Genomic DNA, 14,572 nt, shown 5'->3' on the forward strand with positions numbered 1-14,572 from the left:
GTATGTGACAATGTTTCCCTTATACTTTGGGCTGGGGTGGACTTAAACGTGGGACACCAGTTCTTGACATTGATGGGAAGATGGGAGTGTGTTGTTTGGTGCTGCCTGTGTTGAGGTGTTGCCAGCCATCCTAGGGGAGTCTCTGTGAGCCAGTCAGTGTAGCCTGGCCTCATGGAACAAAGGCCTTTTTAAAAAGGCCATTTCTGGCAGAAGCAGGTAGCCCTTGCACCGTTTCCAAAGCTAGGTTGATAACTGGAATAAGATAAAGTCCTTTAATTTAAAGTGGTACATTAACACAAGTAAATAAGAAATTATTACTTTATGTATCTAACAGAATTTTCAAAAATCATATTTCCGAAAATGATTGTATCACTTAACTTGTGCCTCATTTCTTGTTTATTTATTTATTTAAATTTTAGTTTTGGCTGCGTTGGGTCTTCGTTGCTGCACGTGGGCGTTTCTTTAGTTGCGGCAAGCGGGGGCTACTCTTTGTTGTGGTGCGCGGGCTTCTCATTGCAGTGGTTTCTCCTGTTGTGGAGCACAGGCTCTAGGTGCGTGGGCTCAGTAGTTGCAGCATGCGGGCTCTAGGGCGCACGGGCTTCAGTAGTTGTGGCATGCAGGCTCAGTAGTTGTGGCTTGCGGGCGTAGTTGCTCCGCGGCATGTGGGATCTTCCCGGACCAGGGCTCAAACCCGTGTCCCCTGCATTGGCAGGCGGATTCTCAACCACTGCGCCACCAGGGAAGTCTGTGCCTCATTTCTTAAGAAGAACTAAGGTTCTCTGTCGCACTGCTTGCCATGTTGTTGTTCTGTTTGTTTGTGTTTTTTTACTTTGTTTTAAAGTACCACATGAGCATTATAATGCGGTTAAGCCAGCAGTGCTACAAAAGCTTGCCTTTACTGTTGCCTCGAAATCATTCTGCTCTCTGAATTGATTCTGTTTTCAAAGGTCATGTTTATCGAGGCATAACAGTAAAATTCACCCCTCTTTAAGTGTACACTTCTTTGAGTTTTGACGAGTGCACGTAATCATGAAACCACCACCACCACAATCAAGGTACGGAATAGTTTGATCACCCCCCAGATTTCCCTCCCGTTCCTTTATAGTCAGCCTCTCCCTCCACCCCCAACTCCTGGCAACCACTTTGTCCCTGTACTTTTGCCTTTCCCACAGTGTCGAATAAATGGAATCATGTTCCTAATTAACTCTTAATGTGAAGAAAACCTGGCAAAATTCTAAAATGCGATTTTATTTCCAAAATGTGCGGATGTCATCACTTTCTTAGTGTCAGTTCTAGAGGAGTCATGTTTTTAGGAGGGAAAATGGTCATTTTGCTTGGCCATTGCCATCCAGTTTTTCCTTGCTACCTTAGGTTTAGGGCTGTATACGCCCCGTGCACAGCCCATCTCCATTGCCCCAGGTACCTAGTACTAATTAGGTGGAGTAACCTCTAAGATGGGCATGCTCTGAGGGTATTTTAGATTTATAGGTTATTCTGTATTGGGTCTGACCAGTAGTTCTAAAGCTCAGAATTAAGTATTTTCTGAAACTTCCTATCAGTAGGGAAAATAACTTCTTAAAAAGTTAAGTGAATGCAAATTGCTTCCAATAAAATATTAGTTAGAATAGGCATATAAGTTTTTATTTGAATAGCCTGTGTGAGAACTGTCATTTTTGTACTTTTACAAAAAGCGTATCGTGGGAAGTAGGAAGAAAACCACTGCTGCCTTACAGAATTCTGCTTCATAGGATACCATCCCAGAAATGCACACAGCTTTCTGTCTGGGGATGTTTCAGATGCATGAATATTAGACGGAAGACATTAAAAATAATTGTATAGTGTCTAAGTACCGTTAACTAATGGTACTTTTTAACATTCCTGTGGCTGTATTATCTTTTTTTTTTAATTGAAATATAGTTGATTTATACAATGTGTTAGTTTCTGGTGTAAGCAAAGTGATTCAGTTATACATATATATATTCTTTTTCATTATAGGTTATTACAAGATACTGTATATAGTTCCTTGTGTTATACAGTAGGAACTTGTTGTTTATCTATTTTATATATAGTAGTTTGTATCTGCTAATCCCAAGCTCCTAATTTATCCCTCCCCCCACGTTCCCCTTTGGTAAGCATAGGTTTGTTTTTATGTCTGTGAGTCGGTTTCTATTTTATAAATAACTTCATTGGTATCATATTTTAGACTCCACATATAAGTGATATCATATGATACTTATTTTTCTTTCTCTGTCTGACCTCACTTAATACAGTAATCTCTAGGTCCATCCATATTGCTGCAAATGGCATTATTTCATTCTTCTTTATGGCTGAGTAGTATTCTGGTGTGTGTGTGTGTGTGTGTGTGTGTGTGTGTGTGTGTGTGTGTGTGTGTGTGTGTGTGTGTGTGTGTGTACACACACCACATCATCTTTATCCATTCATCTGTCTGTGGACATTTAGGTTGCTTCCAAGTCTTGGCTGTTGTAAATAGTGCTGCTATGAACATTGGGGTGCATGTGTCTTTTTGAATTAGAGTTTTCTCCGGGTATATGCCCAGGAGTGGGATTGCTGGATCCTATGACAACTCTATATTTAGTTTTTTAAGGAACCTCCATACTGTTCTCCGTAGTGGCTGCACCAATTTACATTCCCACCAACAGTGTAGGAGGGTTCCCTTTTCTCCACACCCTCTCCAGTATTTATTGTTTTGTGGACTTTTTTTTTTTTAATTTATTTATTTTTGCTGTGTTGGGTTTTCGTTTCTGTGCAAGGGCTTTCTGTAGTTGTAGCAAGCAGGGGCCACTCTTCATTGCGGTGCGCGGGCCTCTCACTGTCGTGGCCTCTCTTGTTGCGGAGCATAGGCTCCAGACACGCAGACTCAGTAGTTGTGGCTCACGGGCCTAGCTGCTCCGTGGCATGTGGGATCCTCCCAGACCAGGGCTCGAACCCGTGTCCCCTGCATTAGCAGGCAGATTCTCAACCACTGCGCCACCAGGGAAGCCCTGTGGACTTTTTAATGATGGCCATTCTGACTGGTGCGAGGTGGTACCTCATTGTGGTTTTGATTTGCCTTTCTCTGATAATTAGCGACATTGAGCATCTTTTCATGTGCCTGTTGGCCATCTGTATGTCTTCTTTGAAGAAATGTCTATTTAGGTCTTCTGCCCTTTTTTTTTTTTTTTTTTTTTTTTTTTTTTTTTTTCGGTACGCGGGCCTCTCACTGCTGTGGCCTCTCCCGTTGCGGAGCACAGGCTCCGGACGCGCAGGCCCAGCGGCCATGGCCCGCGGGCCCAGCTGCTCCGCGGCATGTGGGATCCTCCCGGACCCGGGCACGAACCTGTGTCCCCTGCATCGGCAGGCGGGCCCTCAACCACTGCACCACCAGGGAAGCCCCTCTGCCCATTTTTTGATTGGGTTGTTTGTTTTCCTCTGGCTATATTTCATTATTCTCTCAATCTCATGTGAAGATACAAAAAAAAGTATCATATACTAACCAACCAAAGAGAAACCTAAGGAAGATAAACAGTGTAGTTATCTCTGTTTATTAATCTCTAAATATTTTGAATTAGAGTTTTCTATATTAAAAGTTATTTTATAGATTCGGTTTATTATCTTTAACATGTTAATACTGTTTTTTGATGAAAGGAAATGTGTCAGGTGGTAAATAGAGGGGATCTTTTTGTTTGTCCTGATTGGTCTATTGAAATTTATGGAACTTAAAAAATTGGGGGCGGGGGGCTTTCTTTTTTTAAGGCTATGAAAATGATTCTGTGGAAGACTTGAAGGAGATGACTTCAATTACCTCTCGGAAGAGAGGTAAAAGGAGGTACTTCTGGGAGTATAGTGAACAACTCACACCATCGCAGCAAGAGAGGATGCTAAGGCCATCTGAATGGAACAGAGATACCTTGCCAAGTAACATGTATCAGAAAAATGGCTTACATCATGGTAAGAGGGGATTGTGATCATGTCTGTTCCCTCCCTCCCTCCCTCCCTTTCTCTTGTTATTGAAATATAGGTGATGTGCAATATTATGTCAGTTTCAGGTGTATTACATTATGATGTGACATTTGCATGCGCCATGATCACCATGATAAGTCTGGGTAACCATCAGTCCTGGATATTTCATGTCACTTTTAAATAGAGATAGTAAACCTTAATGCTTAATCGTTATACATTATGTGCAGGTATTCAACCCTTCCTAGCAAATGGGAGAGTAGAACAGTAGAGCTGCTGTATTTTCTGTGACTGCTCTTCATTCACAAATAGCTTTTATCAGTACTGAGAGCCATCACCTAAACAGGGAGGAAAGCTTGTGTAGAAATGATTTCTAGTCACTTCTTGTTCTATGTATCCTACCCAGGAAATGACCGAAGAGCCTGCTGATTCCTGACCTGTCACAGTTGCCATAAGCCAGAAGGGTTGGGGAAGAAGAGAATGGGCTCTAGCATCTCTGTCTTTCATTTTTGTCCAATCTCCAGGCCTAAATATAAACAGAGAGATTGGAATCAAAACGGTGGTGGAGAGAAAAAGAGGAGAGAAAGGAAAGAAAGGAAGAACAATTATGGAGAAAAGGAATGGAGCAGGAAGAATTGAATAGTAAGAGTCAGGAGAGGCTTATAATCTTAGGTAGGCCAGATTTTGAACTGTGAACCCAGGAGGATGTGGTTGAGTAGAATTTCTTCTGCACAGATGTTTTTACCTTAATCCAAAGTCTGTACTGAGAAGGTGAGGGACACTAGTAGGCTTGGAGCCCAGTAAACAGTTTAGTAGTTGCTCATGCTACAGATATAAGTTGCTAAGCATTTTTGACACAGAAGTTGTATCAGAAGTATATTTGTGCCTCATTTTCCCTTTCCACTGGCACCCAGGTCTGAATAAAGGCCTAGTTTTTGACTTCAGATTAATTTTCTACCAGAAATGAAAAGATGGGTCCAACAAATAGGTCCAGGTAGCATGTAGTGAGTACTAAGAAAGTTGTTCAGGGTATTGTAGTTCAGAGGACAGAGCCATTCCTCTTGCCTACAGTGGTAGGGAAAGTCTTCTTGAGTCTTCTGTAATGTTATTGATCAAACTAACTGAAGACGTGGTTTCTGAAAAGGCAATACTTATTTGTTGGACTTTTGGGTCCAACACAGGAATATATTTGTCTGACAAATTTTCAGTCATAGCAGCATAAATGTCTTGGTTTGGGTAAAATTTCCAGATTCGTTGCTGACCATATACTGTACCCTAGCCCTGATTTTTGTGTGCAGGTGAACTTGGACTCCAGTCCTGAGGTTTGAGATGCTTATTATTACTTCCATACAGATCATTAAGAATCCATCATACCAGGGCTAGAAACCTTAAGGTGGAGAAGGGTTGGGAGAAGCCTGGAGTTGTGCTCCATTACCCCCATTTCTTGCCATCACAAAGTGGGAAGGAGAGGAGGCCAGCCCTTCTAGCGTAGGTTGTTCACATGCTGAGACCTCTGAAAAAAGAAAAGGGGGGAGGGGAGAGATGGGTTTTTACATATGGCTATATAAAATGTATCTCTTGTTAAATAAAATGATCTCACTTAAACTTCTTTTAAACCATCTATAGGAAAATATGCAGTAAAGAAGTCACGGAGAACGGATGTGGAAGACCTGACTCCAAATCCTAAAAAACTACTCCAGATAGGCAATGAACTACGGAAACTGAATAAGGTGATTAGTGATCTGACTCCAGTCAGTGAGCTTCCCTTAACAGCCCGGCCAAGGTCAAGGAAGGAAAAAAATAAGCTGGCTTCCAGGTAAATGGTAATTATGTTTACTCATGTGATTGAAGTCTAGGAGGTGAGGTTAGACTTCAGTGAGCTTTCATAGAGGAGATGGCCCTCGGCCCTTTTTTCAGAAATATACTTTTATAAATACTACAATGAGAGTATTATAATTTTTCCTTTGAAAGTAAATGATGGTATTTATGCTTCATGGAAGAAGTTTTTAAAGGGGAGAGGTGAATGAACTCAAGTGCCTTATAGTATAAAAAGGAAAAATTTTATCATAGCTCTTTATTTTTTGTTTTGCAGTAAGTCACCTTTTTTTATTGAGATATAACTTACTTGGTAAATTCTTCACTTTCAGTGTATCCTTCTGTGAGTTTTGACAAGCATATCCAATTATGTAACCACAACCACAGTCAAGATATTGAATATTTTTATCACCTTAAAATATTTCCTTATGCCTCTTTGTAAAAGTGAACTCCCTCTCTCACCGCTAACTCCTCACAACCACCTATCTGTTTTCTGTTCCTACAGTTGCACCTTTTCCAGAATATAGATGGAATCGTATTATATGCAGCCTTTTGAGTCTGGCTTTGATATCACACAGGACGAATTTGAGATTTATCATGTTGTGTGGAGGAGTATTGATAGTATTAGTCCTTTGAAGTGATACACTACAGTGTATCTGTTCACCAGTTGAGGGATAGTTGAGTGGTTTCTAATTGTGTGCAATTATGAATAAAGTCACCATAAACATTCATCTGCAGTTGTTTATGTGAACATAAGTTTGCATTTCTCTTGGGTAAATTCCCAGGAGTGTGTGCTTAACTGTATAAGAAACTGCCAGAGTAGCTATTTCCAAGGTAATGAAGTAAATTAAAACAATATTTACTGTTTTCCGAAGTAGTTGTATGTACTGTTTTACATCCCCTCCAGCAACATACAAGGGTTACACTTATCTTACATCTTCTACACCACTTGGTATTGTCAGTTTTTGTTTGCTTATTTTGGTATACTAACCATAGCTTTATTTTTGAATCTATGCTGAAACTTTAAAAAATCAGTTTGGATAAATGATGATATTGTATGTTTTGGGGTGATGATTGAGGCCCTTGATACAAACATCAGTAGGCAGTGATTTTTGGTTGCTATTAGAAAATATCTGACAGCAGCAAAAAGAAGTATATTCTGAATGTTCCCTTTAAAAAAAAAAGTGAACTAATTGCTCCTTCCTTTCACAGGGCTTGTCGGTTAAAGAAAAAGGCACAGTATGAAGCTAATAAAGTGAAATTATGGGGCCTCAACACAGAATACGGTAAACCTACGCTTTTAACAATTTGATTAACTTCCTTTTACCTTGCTGACCACTCTCTTTTTCTTTGGTTTTGTTATTTGCTTTCCCTGTATTCTGCCCAGCTTTAGGCCAGCCTCTTTTTTGTTCATCCATTCAGTAAGGTATATACTCACTCTTACTCATTCACGTCCTTCTCTTAGTATGTCTATCTGTGGTTCACCAAGCCAAATCTCACCTCTGTCCTAAAGAGCTCACCTCTTGTGACCATGGGTAATCTCTGACTTCCATTTTACAGTTGTGTGCTGGGTTAGCCAATTTTATTAACTAATGTATATTTTAACCTTTGGATAGTTTAGAAACATGTTTTACAAATGTGATTGTTCATTAGAATCATTTGTGTGTACATGTTAAACTGTAGATTTCTAGGCTTCTCCCCAGATACTCTGAACTGTAATCTATGCAAGTAGAACCCAGGAATCCATATTTTTAACATTACCCCAGATTACCCTTTTTTTTTAAATTTAACTTATTTATTTTTGGCTACGTTTTGGGTCTTCATTGCTGCGCACAGGCTTTCTCTAGTTGCAGCGAGTGGGGCCCACTCTTTGCTGCAGTGTGTGGGCTTCTCATTGCGGTGGCTCCTCTTGTTGCGGAGCACAGGCTTTAGGTACGTGGGCTTCAGTAGTTGTAGCATGCAGGCACAGTAGTTGTGTCTCGCGGGCTCTAGCGCGCAGGCTCAGTAGTTGTGGCTCACGGGCTTAGATGCTCCGCGGCATGTGGGATCTTCCCAGACCAGGGCTCGAACCCGTGTCCCCTGCATTGGCAAGCGGATTCTTAACCACTGTGCCACCAGGGAAGCCCCTACCCCAGATTACTCTTATGCAACCATCCTGGTACATATTTGGGAACCATTGGTTTAGATCAGTGCTTCCCAATCTTTCACGTCATGGCACATGCAGAAAACTATCATCTCTAAGGCATCCTGGAGTATAACAGAGTAGGCTGCTGATGGGAGGAGGCCCTTTTGGGCTGAGACAATCATTATTTCATACACCTGGAACCTTTCTACAGCGAACTAGCAGGTTGGAAAGCTCTGCTTTTGATCTTCTGTAATAAGAACCACCCCTTCTTTCCCCCTTGCTCTGTTACTCTTCCTTAAGCCTGGTAGCATAAGAGCTCATATGTTACTTTGCCTCTAAAATTGTCCTCTTCACTGTGTTGCTCTTGGGCTAAATTGCATCTGAAAGTGGAACAGTGGCTAAATGATCGATTATTATTTGTTTCCAGAGGTTTTCTTAAGTCCAGCATGATGTCTGGCACATAAGTGCTCAATAAATGTTGTGGAGTTTTTTCTTAATCCTTTATCTTGGTTATCTTGTTTCCATTTGTGAGGACAGAAAGAGGATTTCCAACTGTGATGTTTACAACTTGTGAAAGGAACTGATGGTTTTATTTATTAATGACCACACAGGCATTCTAATCAAGGTAAATGAATTAGGTGAAACAATAGTTGGTTTGTTGGAATGGAGATCTACCCATTTTCCTATTATTCGTTCTTGCTTATTGAAGCATTTTGACCTTGAGCTCTGTGAGTACATATATGATTGCAATGTCATGGACATTCATATTTCATTTTAGAACCCAGCTGACTCACACTGCAGGGAAATGTGCTGAGCTCCTGGGAGCCTTCTGGTCTCTTTTTCTCTGGACACATGTAGGCATATATCTGTGTGTTATTCAGTTAATAAATTTATCCATAATGATGTACATCTGTGTGGCCATATATTTTTGCATTTGTATGTATGTACATGCATGCCCACGCACACGTGCTTTCTGTCTGTGATGTAAATATACTCTGGGGTGTGGAACAATTGGGGAATTGGTAAAGGCCAGGTATATGTGTATTTCTGAATGTGTTGTTCTATCTCAAATTGAGTTTTTGATGGCCTTAAATGTTTCTTGTTTCCAAAGCTAGCTTAAAGCCTCTAGATATTTTCATGTAGGAAAAGTCCTGTCTTTATTTTTTATTTATTTATTTTAACATCTTTATTGGAGTATAATTGCTTCACAATGGTGTGTCAGTTTCTGCTTTACAACAGAGTGAATCAGCTATACACATACACACATCCCCATATCTCCTTCTCCCTCTTGCGTCTCCCTCCCACCCTCCCTATCCCATTCCTCTAGGTGGTCACAAAGTACCTAGCTGATCTCCCTGTGCTATGTGGCTGCTTCCCAGTAGCTAGCTACTTTACATTTAAAAGGTAGCATTTTCTTCTCAATTAGTCAGCATGGAGGAAAAGGATCTTCTCATTCATTTATTTCTCTTCCACTTCTGTCTTACTAGCTTCTCTTCTCCAGTCTGGGGAAGAGCAGCTTCGACTATTGGTTTAGAAGACATCTCAGAAGCAATGAAATACTCCTGTGTAGTTTGCCACATGTAGTCTGAAAGTTCTTCCCGGAGTTTCTGATACATCTCTCAAGGGAATGGTGCCCTTGATTCCTCTAAATATCTGGGAGTCACTCTGTTACTGCTTTGTGGAACACTTTTATCCGTTACTTATCTATTTTTTTTGTGTATGTGTGGTACGTGGCCTCTCACTGTTGTGGCCTCTCCCGTTGCGGAGCACAGGCTCCGGACGCGCAGGCTCAGCGGCCATGGCTCACGGGCCCAGCCGCTCCGCGGCATGTGGGATCTTGCCTGACTGGGGCACGAACCCGTGTCCCCTGCATTGGCAGGCGGACTCAACCACTGCGCCACCAGGGAAGCCCTGTTACCTATCTATTGACCCAATGGTTTCTAGAATTTGTGATTTACAAATCGGTGACATTGGAAAAAGATTTTGGGACTTGGGAACCATAGTGTTGCCAACTTTATATTTTGCCACATGAAGACATTAAAAGGAACATCATCTACAATTACTGTCATTTCATACAAGGAAGAATGTTTTAGCATTAGAAAATTGAGACAGGTATAATTTCAGAGTAAAGTTAGCTTTATGAAAAAATGTACTCTGTTGTCCTTATCCTTTTAAATTTGTCATCAACTAGCACCGTTCCAAGGACTAGCTTCAGGGCCCAGGACTGTCCTACTCATCCCGTCCTATCCTGCCGAACCTCCTCCTCCTATTGATTCCTTCTACCAAAGCTCGCAAGAAGCTGCTCCGTGAGTCAAATGTAGATTTGTTGACTCAGAATGAAAAGTAAAGCTACTAAGAGGATTGGACGTTCATCCTGATTGACATATTTTATCCCTGAGCAAGCTACATGAGAAAATTAAGACTGGAAGATTCTTGGATGAACATGGAATCAAAACAGGAGGGATCTGTTAGAGATTTAAAGTTTGGCCTCACTTTCTGAGCCAGATGCCTCTGCTTCCTCACCCAGAAGTTTTTGATGTTGTTAGAACCCTTCACCTCTGCCCTCCCTCCCCCCAGGGCCTGGCATGGACACTGCCCAGGTTGAGAAGAGCTGCTCTGCTCTGTTTCAATTTTGATTTTACAGTGGGTTTTTTTCTTTCTTTCTTTTTAAAAGTGGCCTGATTTACTTTACCTGTTGAAGATGGGGGAACCTCATTGCTTCTCATAAGTCCAGCCTTCATGTAAATGTCCTTTTATTTGAATAAATGGTGTTCTCTCTCAGTTATTCGAGAAGAAGCATAAATTTCTTGTTTCATGTGATTTAGGGAGTCAGCTGTGCTTTCCTTGTTTAGTGACACGTTTTATATATATTGTCCCTGCATGTAGTTTTAAGCTGCCTCCCCCCCCCAGTTATTTCTGACTTCCCTCTTCAATATTAGTCTAGATTGCTCTCTTCTAAGTATTACAAGGTTAGGAATAACACATCACTGATTTCAAAGCAGTGTCTGAAGTAGTAGAGATTTATTTCAGACCATAGGAATCCTGTGTGTTGAAATTGGAGATGTGTTCCCTCCTGCAACTTTATTGAGGTATAATTGAAGTACAGTAACTCTACATATTTAAAGAGTATTATTTGGTTAGTTTGGACATATGTATATACATGTGAAACCAATCAAGATAATGAACACTTTGATCACCTCCAGAAGTTTCATAGTGCCCCTTTGTAAGCTAACCCTCCCTCCATTCCTATCCCTTAGTAGCCCCGATCTGCTTTCTGTCACTGTAGATTAGTTTACATTTTCAAAATTTTATATTAATGGAATCCTACCATACATTCTCTTTTTTTTTTTGCCTGGCTACTTTCACTCTGAATAATTATTTTAAAATTTCTCCATGTCATCTATATCAATAGTTAAATCCTTTTCATTGCTGAGTAGTATTCCATTGTGTTAGATATATTACAGTTTCTTTATCCATTCACCTATTGATGGATACATGGGTTGTTTGCTTTTGCTGTAACAGAGCTGCTGTGAATATTTCCGTACAAGTGTTTGGGTGGACATATATTTTAATCTCTCTTGGTTAAATACCTATGAGTAGCTGTATAGGAAACCGCCAAACTGTTTTCCAAGTAGCTGTACCATTTTACATTCTCAAAAACAGTGTATGAGGGTTCTAGTTGGTCCATATCCTCGCCAACAATGCTTGGCAAGGTCAATCTTCTTACTTTTAACCAACCTAATGGGTGGTATATGGCAGTATCTCATTGTGGTCTTAATTTGTATTTCTTTGATTAATGATGAACATCTTTACTGTACTTACTGACTATTCATATACTTTGTGTGTATATGTGAAGTATCTATTAAAATATTTTGCCATTTAAAAATTTTGTCTTCTAAAAGTTCTTTATTCTAGATACAGGCTCCTTGTCTGATATATGTACTGACAATATTTTATACTAGTCTTTGGATTTCCTTTTTGTTTTCTCACTGACATCTTCCAAAGAGCAAAAATTTTCAATTTTGATGAAATCCAATTTGTCAGTCTTTCCTTTTATATTTTACATTTTTGTGTGTTCTAATTAGAAACTTTGCCAACTCCAAAAATTGTATTTTCTTGTATATTTTCTCCTAGGATTTATATAGTTTTAGGTTTTACAGTTAAGTTTATGAGATCTTTTTCAGGTTAATTTTTATGTATGGTGTAAGCTAAGAGTTGATTTTCTTTCCCCATATGAATATCCAGTTGATCAAGCACCAGTCATTGAAAGAACTTTCCTTTCCCCATTGAATTGTTTTTGCACCTTTATCAGATCAGTTGATCCTATATGTATGGGTCTACTTCTGGACTCTGTATTCTGTTCCATTGATCTATTTGTCTATCTTTATGTGAATATACAGTGTCTTACTGTAGTTGTATATAGTAGATTGTGAAAGTCAGGCAGTGTTAGTCCTTGTTAGTCTTCTAATTTTGTTCTTTCAAAGTTGTTTTGGCTATGCTAGGTCCTTTGCATGACCATATAAATTTTGTAATCAGTTTATCACTTTTTACAAAAAAAGTTTCTTGAAATTTTGATTGGAATTGCTTTGAATTTGTAGATCAATTTGGAGAGAATTATCATCTTAACAAAATGGAGGCTTCCTATCCATGAACTTGGTTTCTCTTTCCTTCTAGTTAGGTCTTCTTTAATTTTTCTCTGACTTGTTATATAGTTTTCAATGTAGAGTGCTTGACCATCTTTTGTTAGATTTATTCCTAAGTATTTTATACTTTTTGGTGCTGTTGTAAATTGACTCATTTTTGAAATTTCAAATTCTTTCTTGGTAGTATATAAAATGAATTTTTGTGTATTACTCTCATACCTTATTTTCTTGCTAAATTTATTAGTTCCAGTAGTAGATATTCCAGTAGATGCCTTGTAATTTTCTATTTAAGCAGTCATCATCTGCAAATAGAAATGGCTTTATTTATCCCCTTCTGATCTTTATGCCTTTTAACTCTTTTTCTTGCCTTGTTGCAATGTCTAAGACATTTGAATAAAAGTGGTGACTGCCTTGTTTTCAGGGGAAACTTTGGCCTTTAAGTTGATATTGGCTGTAGGCTTTTTTGTAGATGAGATGCTCTCTATTATTTTGAGTAAGTTTCCTTCTTTTCCTAGTTTTATTTATCATGAATAGATATTGAATACTGTCATTTTCTTTCCTTTTTTTTGCATTTATTGGAACAATCACATTGTTTTCCTTTATTCTGGTAATGTATCACATATTCCCCTGTTAATATGGTGAATTATGTTAACTAATTTTTTATTAAACCAACCTTGCATTCTTGGAATAAACTCTATTTGGCTATGATGCATTTTCCTTTTTATATTAGAGTCTATTGAAAATATTTTGTAAGATTCTATTCCAATATTTTAAGTTGGATCCTGTTGTTAATATTTTGTCAAGGATTTTTATATCTATATTCAAGAGGGTTATTAGTCTGTGATTTTCTTTTTTTGTAATGTCTTAGTCAGGTTTTGGTATTTGAGGATACTAGCCTTAGAGAATGAATCCAGCCATAATCTTTCTTCCTTTTTTTTTTGAAAGTTTGATGAAATTAATTTTATTTCTTCATTGTGCATTTGATAGAATTTTCCATTAAAGCCCTCTGCGTTTTCTTTGGGGAATACTTTTTGATAAATTCAATTCCTTTATTAGAAATGAGCTGTTCAGATTTTCCATTTCTTCTTGTGAAGTGGCATTTTCAGTAAATTTGTCCATTTCATCCAAGTTTTTTAATTTGTTAGCATAGCATTTTCTTATTATCCTTTTAATGGGTGTATTCTGAAGTGATAACCCCTTTTTCATTCTAGGTAGAGGTGATCAAGCTGTCTAGCTGGGGATGGGGATGAGGGTGGGAGTGGGTATCAATTTTGTTGATATTTTCAAAGAACCAGCTTTTGGCTTTGTTAACTTTCTCTGTTTTGTGTTTGTGTTCTGTTTTATTGATTTCTGCTCTTATCTTTATTATTTCCCTCCTTATTTACTTTTGGTTAACTTTGCTCTTTTTTTTTGTAAAGCTTCTTAAGGTGGGGAAATTTGTTGTTGTTGTTTTTTTAATTAATTTATTTTATTTTTGGCTGCGTTGGGTCTTTGTTGCTGTGCACGGGCTTTCTTTAGTTGCGGTGAGGGGGGCTACACTTCGTTGCGGTGCATGGGCTTCTCATTGCGGTGGCTTCTCTTATTGTGGAGCGCGGGCTCTAGAGCGCAGGCTCAGTAGTTGTGGCACACGGGCCACAACTACTCTGCGTTGCTCCGCGGCACGTGGGATCTTCCCGGACCAGGGCTCGAACCCGTGTCCCCTCCATTGGCAGGAGGATTCTTAACCACTGTGCCACTGGGGAAGCCCGGGAAAATTGTTTTTAAAGCTTTGTCTTTGAAGGGCTTTGTTCGATTTATTTAATAAACATTAACTAAGACCCTATGAGTCAATATACCAGGCATTGTCATAGCTGTGAAGACAAGTAGGGCAAATTGCTTACAGGATAGTGGACATTGATACATGTCTACAATCTGTTATCAGAAGTGGCACATCGTTTGATTATTAGTCTCTTTGGATAAGAAAGCTTACAACCATCACTGCTTAATGTTTTCCTATATGTTCTTCATTTTTGAGTATCTGTTATTACATATT

The 14,572-nt window shown here is 39.2% G+C and overlaps 1 protein-coding gene across 3 annotated transcripts in view; it reads left to right on the plus strand.

Annotated features, from left to right (window-relative positions):
• Nucleotides 1-14,572, plus strand: part of CREBRF (CREB3 regulatory factor) — a 65,810-nt gene that overhangs the window by 34,596 nt on the left and 16,642 nt on the right. For all 3 annotated transcript variants that reach the window (XM_082620525.1, XM_082620524.1, XM_082620526.1), the window contains exons 5-7: nt 3,754-3,948; nt 5,584-5,773; nt 6,985-7,058. In XM_082620525.1, coding sequence (XP_082476651.1) covers nt 3,754-3,948; nt 5,584-5,773; nt 6,985-7,058 — 459 coding nt within the window. The remainder of the gene's footprint in view (nt 1-3,753; nt 3,949-5,583; nt 5,774-6,984; nt 7,059-14,572) is intronic.

Source organism: Mesoplodon mirus (genome assembly GCF_964341445.2).
Source record: "Mesoplodon mirus genome assembly, chromosome: 5".
Taxonomy (NCBI): domain Eukaryota; kingdom Metazoa; phylum Chordata; class Mammalia; order Artiodactyla; family Ziphiidae; genus Mesoplodon; species Mesoplodon mirus.